This window comes from Rutidosis leptorrhynchoides, chromosome 2 (assembly GCF_046630445.1).
Source record: "Rutidosis leptorrhynchoides isolate AG116_Rl617_1_P2 chromosome 2, CSIRO_AGI_Rlap_v1, whole genome shotgun sequence".
Classification (NCBI taxonomy): Eukaryota; Viridiplantae; Streptophyta; class Magnoliopsida; order Asterales; family Asteraceae; genus Rutidosis; species Rutidosis leptorrhynchoides.
The window spans coordinates 705,551,835-705,568,651 of record NC_092334.1 but is presented as its reverse complement, the minus strand read 5'-3'; the positions used below and the strand labels follow the sequence as shown (position 1 = coordinate 705,568,651).

At 35.5% G+C, this 16,817-nt stretch overlaps 2 protein-coding genes across 2 annotated transcripts; both read left to right on the top strand.

Moving 5' to 3' along the window:
• The first annotated feature begins 2,612 nt into the window (after window positions 1–2,612).
• Window positions 2,613–7,442, top strand: LOC139894159 (uncharacterized). Its single transcript, XM_071877356.1, has 7 exons — window positions 2,613–2,811; window positions 3,751–3,866; window positions 3,995–4,113; window positions 4,494–4,656; window positions 4,791–5,014; window positions 5,456–5,777; window positions 6,121–7,442. The coding sequence occupies exons 1-7, from the start codon at window positions 2,653–2,655 to the stop codon at window positions 7,262–7,264; spliced, it is 2,247 nt and encodes a 748-aa protein (XP_071733457.1). The 5' UTR covers window positions 2,613–2,652; the 3' UTR covers window positions 7,265–7,442.
• Window positions 7,443–14,564: 7,122 nt separating this feature from the next.
• LOC139890442 (uncharacterized) lies at window positions 14,565–15,074 on the top strand. The gene has a single exon (XM_071873320.1). It carries the CDS (start codon window positions 14,565–14,567, stop codon window positions 15,072–15,074), a length of 510 nt encoding a protein of 169 aa, XP_071729421.1.
• Window positions 15,075–16,817: the final 1,743 nt, after the last annotated feature.

Genomic DNA, 16,817 nt, shown 5'->3' with positions numbered 1-16,817 from the left:
AAGCTTTTTTGAACATTGTTTATTGTTATTTCATTTTAATTTACTTAATATACGGAATATACTCTTATCAATGAAATTATATACTGTACTTAGTATTGTACTACGGAGTATATTTTTATTTTATATTTATTTATAATATATTTCATTACACTATTTTATGCTCCATTATATGTCCATATGTATATGTTTTTTTCAATATACAATACAATATTAATCCATATATTGATTCAATACTTATAAAATTATAAATAATTTTATACTCGTAACATTCGTGTTGAAAAGTTATTGTAAAAGTAGTAGTAATAAGTTTGTTGATGAGTACTCTTTAATCGTATCGTATATTGATTTAACAAACTTAGAAAAAAAAGCTTACTTTATGATTTTTTTTTTTTTTTTTGCCCCTCCTATAAATTAATTCAAGTTCCGCCACTGCGAAAACCCGAACCCGATCGACAGTACCCGGGAACACATCCATTCGGGTAGTGTTGCGGGTAGAGTTCCGTGAACGAATTCGGTAAAACCGGGTCAGTTATAATCATAAGTCTTACTATATGAATGGCAAATATTTATTGGAATTTATTCATAATAAGTTTCTTCTCTGAATGTTTAGCAGGGTTGAAAATATGCTTTAAATTGCAATAGTGGTCAAAGACCCTATTTAATTTCCAACAATCCAACCAAACGGGGTAAATACGACATATTTAAGCTTTAGTAGCATATAAATATATTTCACTGATTCTAGTATTCATTTGCTTTTCATGTAATGAAATGTTTTCAAGCAATCTTGAACAATTTCTTAGTGTATAATGACTTTTTTTAAGTATTTAAGAAATCGGACGTGGTTTTTTCCTTATAAACAAAAATTAAATAAAAAGTAATAAAATTCTTATATAGATTACATGTTCTTAATTCATTATACGAGAACATGTTACTTGGACCATTCATTCATTCTAATATTATCGAAGAATTAAATAGCTGAAACGTCAGGTTATCATTTAAGAATGAGACCATACCCAACCCATCGTTACTTCACCTCCGTCAGATGACATGTACAATGGTGACGAAAAGTAACGGTCCCTAACGGGGCGTCAGTTAGATTGCAAGTATTCCGTCAGTCATGGAGGCAACGGATTTTACAACATCCGTGAGTTTGTAGGGACCAATAAGATAATTTCTTGATTTAATGAATATATATTTATTATTATTAATTTATTTTTTTTCATCCCATTTTCAATAAGATTTTATCACATCACCTTACCCAATATCTAACACAAATAACTGACATGCACGGTTATAAAAAGCCAGTGCCTAATCACAGTTAATTTGCATATTTTTTGCACGGTTATTAAATAAAAAGTAATAAAATTCTTATATAGATTACATGTTCTTAATTCGTTCATAACTGCGAATCTAAAATATGAATTTGGCCTAAGTTCAATCTTGTAGCCAGTACTTTTATATTTCATTTGTCATTTTCTTTATAATAGTGTAATATATAACTATAATACATAATACTGTAATTATTAACTATAAATATAATTGAAACTAAAAATTAAATTTTAAATAAAATATTTAATAAGCTATTTGATTTATATAAATAATCATCGTATAGTATGTTCTAAAATTAATCTTTCGAAAATTTTATTTAAGATTAGTCCCTTATAATTCGTGTTCAAGATCCGGCACTAATTCAAAATAATCTTTCGTTAACTAATTACTAATGATTATTATTAAAAGTCACCTACAAAGGATATTATTTGAAAAAAATTCCTTGAGGGTGGCCCAAAGGGAATGTTTTATCGACCCGCTCCGGGACTAAGGTCCGACCCGCCTGCCCCGTATGGGATGGTTTAAGGGTCGGATCCCCTGAGTGTGGTTCGGGTTTCCTGCCCGAACGCGTGTGTGTGCACAAATGATGACTAGGCTTCGGTCCGGACTGATGCAAGCTTGCCGTTCAAAAAAAAAAAAGTCAATTAACGTACTAAATTATGTCATATATTAATATACTCTCTCCGTTCCACAATAAGTGTCATGTTTGACTTTTCAAGGTCTTACTTCTATACTTTTAACTTCCAATATTTTTGTTTGTATTATATAATATTTGATTTGATGAAACTTATATTAATAAAAAAACAATTTAAAATCGAGTCCATTCATATAAGTTTCATCAGATACTACATAACACAAATAAAAATATTTGAAGTCAAAATTTTGAAAATAACACCTTAAAAAGTCAAACATGACACTTATTATTATTGAACGGATGGAGTAATATATTACAGAGTGATATATTAAGTGGATTAGAAGATCTATTTAATTTTATTAAATTATTAAATGATTGTGATGAAATATTCAAATCACAAAATCCAACAAACACTGTATCATCTGATTAGTTAAATCATCATCATCATTAAGCTAATAATTGATAATGATTCCCCAAATAGAACCGTTAGACTTTTGCCAGCGTGGCACCCCCTTCCAAATTTCAATTTCAAAAAAGCCCCCAACAACTAAACTAACCATTTACTTATTCGACCGTTGCAAATATTTCCTCAGCAATTAATATATTTATCTACACATTCTATTCTATTCTATCTTTCAGTTTAATTACAACAAATTAAATATACACTTCTTTCATCAATCACCTGAAATATGGCAGATGAATTGATGTTTTCCGCAGATGAATTACGAGTCGATGAAGGACTCGGTTACCCGAAAGCTTATGCGAAGCTGTGTCGAGATCGAGGTTTTGGTCCGTACTCTCACGGTCCTCCGTTTACTTTCACTCCTTACACACTACAACCGTATCAGGTACACGATACTGATTTCGTGATCATAAATGTAAAATTGCTCTATCTTGATTTGTTTTTATCACCTGAAATTTGATTTGATTTTAGGGCTTAGGGTTTCATATTTAGAATCTTTATAGACTGCGTGCATGTAATTATATTAAAAAGCCCTAATCTTGCATCTATTTGATGACCTGGAAATCATGTTGGTAGTGTAGATAAACCCTAATTTGGATTTGTAAATTGGAAAGCAATAAAATTGTGAAGATTTAATTGAGGGTTTCTCAAAATTCTTTATTTTTAGATACTGTTTACTCGTAGTGATAATTAAAGCTCTTATCATGATCCGGAAACCACTTAATTTGATGTTTTTAGTTATCAGGATTTGAAGATTTTTGAACGGCAATTCTTTTTGATAATCTGTAAGCCGTATGATTTTAAAAATTCTAGGTCTAAGCTTTCTGATTTGTTGTTGGATTTTTTGAAACCAATGAGATGTTTATGTTTGCTTATTTGTATCATTACAATACAAATTGCCCGAAACTGGATTGTTCTTAATGATCGATTATCGATTATAATTAGTATATTAGTATAATACTTTTTAAAGTATTTGGATATTGGATATTAGTCCTTTTTGTTCCTTATCACTGTCATTGATTTCTATTTTTAGTTTATTTTATGTTTGTGTTACAGATTCATACTCTAGAATTATTATTTTTTTTCCTTACACCGAAAAAGTAAACAGTAAGTTGCATTTTTTGAGAGTGTTTTCACTCTGGGAGGAGAAATGACTTGTTTCTATTCTCGGATAGAGGAATGATTGTCTACATCTCACCTCCCTCATACACCACTCATGTGGTATTGAGTTTGTTGTTGTTGTCGTTGTTGTTGTTGTTGTTGTAAGTTGCATTTTTTGCAACTATAATTCACATGAAATGCTTAATTAATACTCTTGTTGTAGTCTTCGAGGGCGAAAGAGTTAGATGAAATGTTTCCAGTTATTGATCCGAAAGCTAGACCTTCTGCAAGACCAAAGATTTTTGTAACCCTATTATGGAAGCAACTCAACCATCTTGGGTAAGCAACGAACTTACGCCTGCAACTTTGCCCCTTTTCATAATAACAACATACTTGTATGCGATTCAATTTGAAATGGTTTTTCAAGTTTTTAATATTTAATATTTATTTATGGTGTGACATTTCAGGAACGCTGGATTTGATCCAGAGACATTTAGGGTAGACCCGTGTGGCAATGTTTTGTATTTTCATGCTGATTCTGCTTCTCCTCTTGCTTGGGAAATCGACCATTGGTTCCCTTGCTCAAGTAATTATCTCATTAATTGATGTATATATACAAATACAATTACAACCCATTCAGCTTATATGGGTTGATTTGAATTTGAATGAGTTGGGTAACCTGTATCTCTAATGGGTCAACTATTTACCTTATGTGAAAATGGTCAAGGTGGTGAAATGGGTTGATAATCACCCAAAGTGTTATCTCATATGTTTTCAAACAAATTAGATACCATTTAAAGTGAGTAGATTCCTTATCATTATACATATAATATGTAATTATCAATTATCAATAAAGCTCATCAAAAAGTATTAGCAGGTGAGTATATCGGTCAATCAGTCCGATCTGCCAGTCCTACCTGCCCGTACGTATTTGTGAATATTTTCTGATTTATTAGTGGATAACAGGAGGAGGATTAACTGTATCAAGCAATCTAAGGTTACTTCAATGGCAAGTATACAAGAAAAAGCATAACAAACTCGAGTTTTTGGTTCCCTGGTGGGACCTACAAGTGGGTATATCAGTTAACCAGTTCTTGTCCATCTTTGCTTCTTCAAACTCTGATTTCAGGTAAACCATTCTGAAAACTTTGCTACCAGTTGTGACCCATAACCCAAAATACCTTTCCACCCATTATGCCACCTTTAGTGTTACTGTAGTTTTCAATTATATATGTGACTTAATTATGCTTTCAAATTTGGCAGGCACAGGGGATTTTATTTGTTGTTTAGTGGAGGTGAGGGTGAAGAACTCAATGCGTCACAAACGGTCGATTCACATTGTTTTCCACAGCCTTTTCACGAGTCTAGGAAGAAGTCGGGCCTAGCTCCAGCAGCTATTGTTGTCTCTAGAAAGGAATCTAATGACGCAATGTTGGCTCTGCAGTCCGTTGATATCAACAGAAGACACACTATAAGTTCCCCTGCAGGTAAACAAATATGCCCTTAGATTCTGTATACTGTAGCAGTGGCAAACTGGGTAAGATCAGTGGGTTGAGTAACGGGTCAAAAAATGTTCGGTTGATCCGAAACTCTTTTGTCTGATATTTCTATATAAATAAATGTTATGTCACTATTATCTCATAAGAAGTGAATCAGAAAAATCTGTTAAGTTTAGCCGTTTGACACGTTGAAGTTACTAGTAAATGGGTCGAGATTGCCACCTCCGGTGTTCTACAATTTTTTTTTTAAGTTTACCCGTGTAACAGGTTGAAGTTACTAATAAATGGGTCGAGATTGCCACCTCTGGTGTTTTACAAAAATCTTTTTAAGTTTACCCGTTTAACAGGTTGAAGTTACAAATAAATGGGTCGAGATTGCCACCTTTGGTGTTTTATTTCAAGTCATTTATATTGAACTATTTTTTACAGCTACAAGAAAATCAAGACCAAGTATGTCAAAAGAAAATGAGATTCCAGACATGGTTACAAATCCGTATCAAGCCATTGTCATAGCTAGGGACTCACTAAGGCAAAGAGATGAAACTGGAAAGAAACAAGCAGAGATAACGAAACTTGACGAAGAAATGACGGAACTGAAACAAAAGAACGAAGACGAGAGAACTTCGATCCAAGACTTGGAGTTAATGTTGATTAAAAAACGAAGACGTGCAGAGAAATGCAGGCGTTTAGCAGAAGCACAATCATCGTATAAAGCAATGCTCGAGAAGATGATAAGAGACGCTATGCACCAGTAAGTATCTCAATTACTTATGTTATGTCTCTTTCGGATAAATTACATTTCTAGTCCCTGTGGTTTGCACATTATTACACTCTCAGTCCTTAGGTTGTTTTTTTGCAGTCCCTAACCATATTGACAATAAATTATACTAATTAAGATTATAAGGGTCATAAAAGGTAGGGGAAAAAAGAGTCCTTTTTTCCCGTGTATGCCATGCATGTGGGCTGACTTAATGAGTAAAATTAACTGACGTTAAGGTTAGAGACAGAGAGCGAAATTAACTGACGTCCTTTTTGCGGATTGGGACCGCAAAAAATGACTTTTTATGCTAAAGTTTTCTTTTTGTTTATTGCAGGAGTGTGATTTACAAAGAACAGGCAAGGTTGAATCAAGCAGCAAGCAATTCACTCATGGCAAGACTCGAAGCTCAAAAGGCGATGTGTGACACATCAGAACGAGAGCTTCATAAGAAATTTAAGCATAGAGATGAACTCGAGAATCAAATCAAACACGAATGGGACCAAACAAGAAAACGATCAAGAATGGATGATGATATCTTATTATGTGACCCAAACAACGACCAAATGATCTTGTATCAACAACCCGAACATAGCCCAAAAGGAATAATACCAACTATTGAGCAAGAAGAAGACGAAAAGACTGTTTTCTACTTGCCAAGTGGCAACCCGGAACACAAGCCGTTAAGGGTATTTTTGGAAGAAGAGCATAAAGCATCTGAAGCAGATATAGAAGAGGGAGATGAGACAGAAAGAGAGCAAATCGAGACTGCTGCAGACTTCAATGGAAAAAAGCTGCAAACACTGAAAATAGAAGAGAACGGGATTGCATACGATGTTCGCTTTCCAATCGATGATGAGTTGTTGGAGGAACAAGAGGATGAAGAGAGCAGAAGGCAACGCGGAAAAGGAAATATCGATAAATGGCTTCAAATGCTAATGGAGGACGAAAACACTCGTGAAAACACTCAAGTTCATGATGTAGAAGATGGTAACAAGACCGATGAAATCATCAGAAAAATGAATATGAAGTATCCCGAGAAAGAAATCTTGAAACGTGAGGTATCCGAAATTGTTGAGGAAGGAGAAGAAGCTACAAAAACGGTTTTGAAGAAGCCACCGTACGTTATAACTTCAAAAAGAAACAGTATTAGTGAATTGGAGATTTCAAGACAAAGCAATGTTAGTGAAATGGAATGTGGGAAATCAAGTAGAATTAGCAGGAGGAAGAGTTTTGAAGTGAAGGAAAAAAGTGAAAAACTGTCGAAGTTTAAGGAGATTGCGAGGAGTGAGAGTGCGAGGGTGTTGAGACGGATACCATCTTCACCGTCGATTATTTTGGGGATGAAAAAGGGTGTTGATTGCTTACGAAGAAGGCCGAAAGTAGTTAGTGATAATGATGATGATGTTGAAAACCATGGTGGAAATAATAGTTTTATAAAGTCTTCTTATAAGGTGATCAAGAAAGCAGTAAAGATATAAAAAGTCTGCAACTTTTAGTTGCAGTAGATTGTGTGTGTGTGTGGGTGGGTTGCTATTCTTTTAGGTTGAATAAATGTTTGTGTTTGTTTGACTGTTTGATTTATTTTCTTGGTTCAACCAAGTATATGTAATAACAGTTGCTTGTTGTGTGCTACTATCTGCATATAAATTTTTTAAAAAGAAGGATTTGATTGAGTATTTCTGACTTCAGTGTTGATGTACTTCTTCACATTATACTTCTTTTGTTGCAGGTGTGTGGTTGTTTATATAGAAAATATATTGTCAAGTCTAATGTGGATAAAACTGATGGGAAAATGGTCACAACGGGCAATCTACAAAACGGAAACAAACATCCGTTTGACAAGCATTTCCCGACCCATATGAACCTGTGAGAAAACTAACAAATAAGGTATACCACAATCACCACTAATCAGCCCCAATTCTGTCCCAAATCAGCAAATACAAAATAATTGAGCACACACAATACACACGAGACTTTTTACGTGGAAAACCTCTCAAAATCGAGAGTAAAAACCACGGGACTCGTAAGCCACTTAATGTTCCACTATCATCAACAAAGAGAGCAATACAATAATCCTTCTCTAGATCAACTAGAGGTATACAACATCATCATACTCTTGAACAACAATAATCAACAAGTATATGAAGAAATTAAAGACAAAAGATGAATGATTCACCCAATAAACTGCCCTCTGTTCCAGCAGCGAGAACACGAGCTACAGGCCTCTTTAGACGAATTCAACGGTTGAAAACCTTGGCACTGATGTCAGGAAGACACAGCCCAAATTTGATGAAGATCCAACGGTTAGATCTCCGGAGATCGTCTCTGTTATGACCTGCTGTTTTCAAAACCGGGAATGGAATATCTCACACTTTTTCTTGATCTCTCTGATCTCTCTTATGACCAAAAATAGCTGCACACTTGAAGTTTAAAATGCCCTAGAATGATTGACTAAGTCAACTAGCATCTTGGGCCTATTTGTTGGGCTTGGGCCTTTCTCATTAATTGGAAACCAATAACCCAACAAATCTCCCCCTTTCCAATTATGAGGAAGGAATCGCCATCCCGGCGATCGAGCAACATACCTTGAGCTTCTCACTTGCTAAAGCCTTTGTGAACATGTCGGAACCATTATCATCGGTGTGAACTTTATCAAGTTCAAACGAACCATCTTCAAGACGTTCTCTAATCCAATGATACCGCACATCTATATGTTTTGTCCGCTTATGATACATAGAATTTCTAGCCAAATGAATCGCACTCTCATTATCACAAAGAACCACATATCGTGATTGCTTAAACCCAAGGTCATGTAGAAACCTTTTCATCCACAATAATTCTTTGCACGCTTCTGTTGCTGCCATATACTCAGCCTCGGTTGTAGACAATGCAACACACTTTTGTAACCTTGATTGCCATGAAACTGCTCCCCCTGCGAAAGTCATCAAATATCCAGAAGTGGATTTCATGTTATCTTTGTTTCCTGCCATATCTGAGTCTGTATAACCAACAAGCACCGGCTCTCCATTTCCGAATGTGATACCTAACTTTGAAGTACCTCGTAAGTATCTCATAATCTATTTAACCGCTTCCCAATGCTTCTTACCCGGATTTGACATAAACCGACTAACAACACTTACCGCATGAGCTATATCTGGCCTAGTACACACCATAGCATACATCAAGCTACCAACTGCTGACGCATATGGAACTATATCCATCTCCTCAACATCCTCCTTTGAAGTAGGACAATCTCTTTCTGTTAGCTTAAAGTTGTTTGTAAGAGGGGAACTAACCACTTTAGCATTCTTCATGTTGAATCTACTTAGCACCTTTTCAATGTATTGCTCTTGTGATATATGTAACGTCTTAGCACCTCTATCTCTAGAAATTCGAATGCCAAGAATCTGTTTTGTTGGCCCCAAGTCTTTCATAGCAAAAGACTTGCTCAATTCTCGCTTCAACTGCGCAATTCTTTTAATATTTTTACCAACAATCAACATATCATCAACGTATAACAACAATATGATGAAATCATCATCACCAAACCTCTGAAAGAAAACACAATGATCTGAAGTTGTCTTTCGGTAGCCTTGCTTTCCTATAACCGACTCAAACTTCTTATACCACTGTCTCGGTGCTTGCTTCAACCCATATAAACTTTTCTGAAGTCTACAAACATAATTTTCTTTACCCTTAACCCGAAAACCTTCAGGTTGCATCATGTAGATTTCCTTATCCAAATCACCGTGAAGAAAAGCGGTCTTGACATCCATCTGTTCAACCTCAAGATCAAGACTAGCAGCTAATCCAAGAACCACTCGAATAGATCCCATCTTCACAACCGGTGAGAAAATCTCATCAAAATCAATACCCTTTTTCTGGCTGAATCCTTTAACGACTAACCTAGCTTTGTACCTTGGTTGTGAAGTAAGCTCATCTGTCTTCACTTTGAATACCCATTTGTTTCTCAAAGCTCTCTTGCCTTTAGGTAACTTCACCAGCTCATAAGTATTGTTCTCATGCAAGGAATTCATCTCATCTTGCATAGCTTCACCCCACTCTTTCTTATGCTCATCTTTCATTGCTTCTGAATAACATTCTGGCTCTCCCCCATCAGTAACTAATACATACTCATCAGCAGAATATCTAACAGAAGGATGACGGTCTCGGGTAGACCGCCTAAGTGGGACAAATGGGGGCACATCTGGTACTGGAATCTCTACCTGCTCCGGAGCATAATCATCATCAGTACCATGTTCATCATTATGAACATCATCTCCAACATGTTGTGGAGTAACTGGATCCAAATCAACAAGATCAGCACTAGGTTGAGGAACTGAATCTGTCTTATCAACATCTTTTAACATCTGATCTTCTGTAAATACAACATCTCGGCTTCGTACGAGTTTCTTCTGAACTGGATCATATAACCTGTACCCAAAATCATCTTCACCATAGCCGAGGAATACACATGGCTTAGTCTTCATATCAAGCTTTGACCTCTCATCTTTGGGAACATGAACAAAAGCTTTACATCCAAAAACTCGTAAATGACGGTAAGAAACATCTTTGCCGCTCCAAACCCTGTTAGGAACATCAAAATGCAAAGGAACACAAGGGGTTAGATTAATAATATGAACTGCCGTATTTAAAGCCTCACCCCAAAAGGAATCGGACAACCCTGCATGTGAAAGCAAACATCTAACTCTCTCAACCAAAGTTCTGTTCATCCTCTCTGCTAAGCCATTCAACTGAGGTGTCTTTGGTGGAGTCTTTTGATGCCGAATACCATTCTCCTTACAATAAGCATCAAATCTGCCAATGTATTCACCGCCATTATCAGTCCGAATACACTTGAGTTTCTTCCCCGTTTGCCTTTCAACTAGTGTATGAAATTCCTTAAACTTTTCAAATACTTGATCCTTTGACTTTAAGGTATAAACCCACACCTTCCTGGAATGATCATCGATGAATGTAACAAAGTAGGAACATCCACCAAGTGTCCTAGTCTTCATAGGCCCACAAACATCCGAATGAACTAGATCAAGTATGTTCTCCATTCGAAAAGGAGAATGACTCTTAAACGCAACTCTGGTCTGTTTCCCTGCCAAACAGTGAGAACACTTACTCAAATCAATACCACTAACACCCGACAACACATTCTTCTTGAACAAGATAGACATCCCCTTTTCACTCATGTGGCCAAGTCTTTTATGCCACAACTCAGTAGAATCAACATTGTCCACTGCGTTAACAATGTTCTGGATGATCTTCGGACGCGTGATGTATAATCTTGAGTCTTTCTTGCCCCTTCCCACTATCATAGAACCAAGAGTTAGTTTCCAAATACCATTACCAAAACCGTTATAATAACCATCATCATCAAGAATGCCTGTTGAAATAACATTAAGTCTCATATCCGGAACATGTTTTACATTATGCAAAACTAACTCCATTCCCTTGTCAAATTTCAAACAAACATCTCCAATACCAACGATCTTTGATAACCCGGCATTACCCATCCTAGCAAATCCATAGTCACCTGGAGTGTAAGATGAGAAGTGATCTCTACAAATTGCAACATGACATGTAGCACCACTATCAACAATCCAACTCGTGTCATCATGAGTAAGATTGATCATATCATAATCAATACAAACAAAGAACTCATCTGTGATAGCGTTAACTTCAACCTTATCATCATCACCACCATCACTTCTTTTGTTTATTCTTGTCATATGCCTTTTTCTTCTCATTCTTCAACTTTAGACAATACCACTTTGTGTGCCCCTTTTCATGACAATTATAACACTCAACGTTAGCAAATTTGCCTTTGCGTGAGCTGCTACGATGATTGCCTCTTTTACCCTGACCTCTGCTATGACTTCTCCCCCGCGTTTCTGTGACCAAGATATCTGACTGTGAAGAGGAACCTTGTGACTTTCTTCTCATCTCTTCATTCAAAATACTACCCTTAGCCAATTCCATGGTGATAGTACCATTCGGTGCAGAGTTGGACAAAGATGTCCTAAAAGTCTCCCAAGAGTCCGGTAATGTACCAAGTAACCAGAGACCCTGAATCTCATCCTCAAACTTGATACCCATACCTGCAAGCTGATTTATAATACCCTGATATGCATTTAGGTGATCTGTAATAGGAGTCCCATCACGATACTTCAAAGCCATCATCTGCTTAATTAAGAACAACTTGTTATTCCCAGTCTTTCGTTCATATAACTGCTCAAGCTTTTTCCATAAGGCTTTAGCATCAGTCTCCCCAGTAATATGATTCACAACATTATCATCAACCCACTGCCGAATATACCCACATACTTGTCTATGCAAAATTTTCCATTGAGCATCAGATTTTTTTGTCAGGTTTATCCTCAGTAAAAACAGGCAAATAATAATATTTCACATAAAGAAGATCCTCCATTTTACCTTTACAAACATGATAATTTGAACCATTTAAACTAATCATTTTACTTGTATTAGCTTCCATCTTTCACACAAGTCAAATCAAATAACCTAGCTCTAGATACCAATTTGATGGGAAAATGGTCACAACGGGCAATCTATAAAACGGAAACAAACATCCGTTTGACAAGCATTTCCCGACCCATATGAACCTGTGAGAAAACTAACAAATAAGGTATACCACAATCACCACTAATCAGCCCCAATTCTGTCTCAAATCAGCAAATACAAAATAATTGAGCACACACAATACACACGAGACTTTTTACGTGGAAAACCTCTCAAAATCGAGAGTAAAAACCACGGGACTCGTAAGCCACTTAATGTTCCACTATCATCAACAAAGAGAGCAATACAATAATCCTTCTCTAGATCAACTAGAGGTATACAACATCATCATACTCTTGAACAACAATAATCAACAAGTATATGAAGAAATTAAAGACAAAAGATGAATGATTCACCCAATAAACTGCCCTCTGTTCCAGCAGCGAGAACACGAGCTACAGGCCTCTTTAGACGAATTCAACGGTTGAAAACCTTGGCACTGATGTCAGGAAGACACAGCCCAAATTTGATGAAGATCCAACGGTTAGATCTCCGAGGATCGTCTCTGTTATGACCTGCTGTTTTCAAAACTGGGAATGGAATATCTCACACTTTTTCTTGATCTCTCTTATGACCAAAAATAGCTGCACACTTGAAGTTTAAAATGCCCTAGAATGATTGACTAAGTCAACTAGCATCTTGGGCCTATTTGTTGGGCTTGGGCCTTTCTCATTAATTGGAAACCAATAACCCAACAAAAACTTCAAAACCGGTAACGGTAAACAGAAATTTCACTTTAGAAATTTCACTTTACAAGTATGACAGTGGAACAATGGAAACATCTTAATAGTTTAGTATTACATTCGATATCTAATTCTAAGATCACTCCCAACGATGATATACTTTTAAAAAAAAAAATAAAAAAAAAGACTGACTGTCAAATCAGCATCAGATTAACACTTCTTCAAAAATACTGACTGCAGCACCACATTAACACTTCTTCAAAAAGACTGAAAAAAACTAATTGTTAGAGTGCTCCCAACCATGACATTGTTTCTTCCAGGACTAACCAACCATTCAGCGCCACATCAGCACCTCCCTCCATCTCACTTCTTTTCCAGGACTAAATCTGGACTAAACACTGCCAACAATGACACTCTTCCTTTCATTTTTTTATTGTTTTTATTTTTTTATATTATCAAATAATTATTAATATTTATAAGATAAATTTTAAATAAAAACCATAAAACTATCATTTCATTAAAATTAAAAAAATACAATAGTTAAAAATTAAAACATTACGACAATTTAAAATTAAAACATTACGACAATTAAAATAAAATACTTGAAAACTAAATGTCAAATAATATTACATTCAATATTCCCAACAATGATATATACTTCTTCAAAAAGACTGAATGTCACATCAATACCACATCAACACTAGATCAAACCCAACAGAACCGTCATTTGTTTCGTCATTTTACTAATTCAAAAGACACCATAGGTAGTAACTCGTCTTTTTATGTCACTTTTAAGAAGTTCATCAAAAAATTCTTCAAAAAAGACTGGACCCACAAATTCAATATTATATCAATTATAAAATAATAATAATAATAATAAAATATTGTATGAAAGAATGAGGGCCACACATTTTGTTGACTAAAATTTCAAAAGCAATAAAGTTGGCCTACTTGCCCCACATTGCACTGTCTTCTGTATTCCTTATATTGACGAATTTGAATATGTCTTTATAATGACGGTGGATGACTAGCTTATACCTACCATGTCTTTTTGAGCTGAGAAATGACACTCCCCAACGACATAGCGTTGGGAGTGGTCTAACAGACAATTTTCAGTTTCTCGCTTTATAAAGGCACCAATGACATGCTGCTCCTTATAGAGCGAAAGAAGCAACGTTGGCTATGGTCGAAGAGCACACGGTATCCGAGAGTCACTTTCGCCGTCCCCCCTAAACCGACGGTGAGATCAACGGTCGGTCGACACCGACACGACGTCGATCTCGGCATCGGTGGTCAAAGTCGAGCCTGCGACGGTGGGCTATTCGACCGTTGCTTTGAATTGAATTTAAAAAACTAGCCACCGTTTAAAGGCTAGTTTTCATTTTTTTTTTCCTATAAATATTACACCATTTTCTCATTTTACTCCACACAACTCTATCTTTTTATTACTTTTCCTCTACAATATTTAACTTACCACTCTATTTATTTTTATATTATTAATTACAAAATGCCGTCTTCTTCGAGTTCTTCCCACGACTCATTCACAAACTATACACTAAACCTACTTGATGATGATTTTTCTTCTGAAGATGATGTTAACTCACGTCGTTATATACGTCGTAATCATTATGAAACACATGATCGTTTGATGGACGATTATTTTGACGAGGGTTGCAAATATACAGATGATAATTTCAAACGACGATATCGAATGTGGCGACGAGTTTTTCTTAGAATTATAAATGATATTCTAAGCTACTCTGCAAATCCATTGTCGTATTATTTTAGATGTTTTCATCGAAGACAAGATTCACGTGGTAAGTGGAGTATTAGTATGCATTTAAAGATCACAGATGCACTACGTCAGCTAGCATACGGTTATACACTGGATGCTTTGGATGAGTATCTGCAAATGTCTGAACGAGTTGGTCGGGAATCTTTACACAATTTTTGTATCACTATCATTGATTTATACTCAAAAGTCTACTTAAGAGAGCCTACTTTGCAAGCCATTTAACGTTTGTATGAAGGTCATGTGAAAGGATTCATGGTTTTCCGGGTATGATGGGTAGTATAGATTGTATGCACTGGGTTTGGGCAAAATGTCCAGTTTCATGGAGAGGCCAATATATGTGAGGCGATCACAGTTACCCAACTATTATGCTTGAAGTCGTCGCCTCGTACGATAATTGGATTTGGCATGCGTATTTTGGTGTTGTGGGATCAAACAACGATATAAATGTGCTAAACAGTAGTGATTTGTTCAACTCGATGCTTAACGAGGAAATGCCAGACATGCCTTATCATGTAAACGGCGTTCAGTACAGAACAGAAGACATTACTATTTAGCTGACGGTATTTATCCAACATGGGCCTCATTTGTTAAGGGATTTTCAAGTGTCGTTGAAGAAAAACGTTCTTACTTTACAAGGAAACAAGCAGGTGCTCGCAAAGATGTTGAAAGAAATTTTACAAGGTCTTTGGCATATTCTTCAACAACCCGCACGAGCTTACGAGGTGAATCAAATGAGACGACTTATGTATACGTGCATCATAATACACAACATCATTATTGAAGACAGTGGTTACAACCTTGCTGAGAATGATTGGGTAGCTGAGCCGGTTCAACATATACAACGTACTTGGATCGAGAGGTGCGACACTCGTGCAAGAAGAACAAGGGAGTTACGTGATAGAGAAGTGCATGAAGGCTTACGATTTGATCTGGTTGAACATTTATGAAATCTTCGAGACGACTTATGAATTTTATGAGACGACCTATTAAGTTATCTAGTTTATTTTATGAATGTTCTAAATAAATGTAATCTAGTTTATTTTATAAATATTAATAAATGTAATGTAGTTTATTTTATGAATTTCAATAAATGCAATGCAGTTAATTTTATGAATTTCAATTTAGTATTTTGTTTTTATTACATGAAATTAATTTAAATAAAATATTAAAATTCAATTAAAAAATAAAAAATGAACACTGTGGACACCTCTATCACTAGTCAATTTTAAGGTCTATTTTGAACACTGAAATGGACCTTGGTGCAGGATACGGACACCGTGTGTTAGAAGATGATAGAAATTGAGTGAAGATTTTATGGGATCTGTTTCCTGTTAATGTATATACCATTTTATTAATTTCTTTTATTTAAAAAAATGCACAGATAAAATTAAAATTCATGTGACTTGCATATGCGGGTTTTTAAGGGACTAATATAAGGAATGCTAGATCAAATGACTAGAGCCGTGCAATTGATAGAAATTGAGGGGCATGTAATGTAAATTTCACAAACTTGAGGAACATTGATATAATTACGCTTGAACAACATGACCAACGGCATAATTATATATGACTATTTGTAATGGTTGCAAGTGACGGTGTCACTTGCATAGTGGAGGAAAAGAAACGCCAAAAATTGAAGTATCCGTGTGTCACTTGTAGTGTTTTTTAGGCGTTAATTATAAAGTGACGGAAGAAGAAACTTGTGTCACTTGTTTTTTTTATTTTTTATTAATTTAAAAATATTATTTTTATCCCTTTTAATACTTAACCCAATTAAATTTTAACACATCATCACAATACTCCTAACTAACAACAAAAAGAAACACTACCACTACTTCACTCAAAAAAGAAACACGCCATAATCATTAAAAAAGTGCAAAAAGACAAGAAACACGAGCAAAAAACGCCTTTACCGTTACAAATGGTCTAATTATAAGATGTATCATAAGTTGCAACAAATGTGAT

What these genes read in the sequence shown, in the direction of transcription:
- LOC139894159 (XM_071877356.1), top strand. Translation starts at nt 2,653, where the DNA reads ATGGCAGATGAATTGATGTTTTCCGCAGATGAATTACGAGTCGATGAA. An exon ending in AAGCAACTCAACCATCTTGG is followed by an intron (nt 3,867 to 3,994) that starts GTAAGCAACGAA and finishes GTGACATTTCAG; the next exon opens with GAACGCTGGATTTGATCCAG. An exon ending in CCATTGGTTCCCTTGCTCAA is followed by an intron (nt 4,114 to 4,493) that starts GTAATTATCTCA and finishes AGTGGATAACAG; the next exon opens with GAGGAGGATTAACTGTATCA.
- LOC139890442 (XM_071873320.1), top strand. Translation starts at nt 14,565, where the DNA reads ATGCCGTCTTCTTCGAGTTCTTCCCACGACTCATTCACAAACTATACA.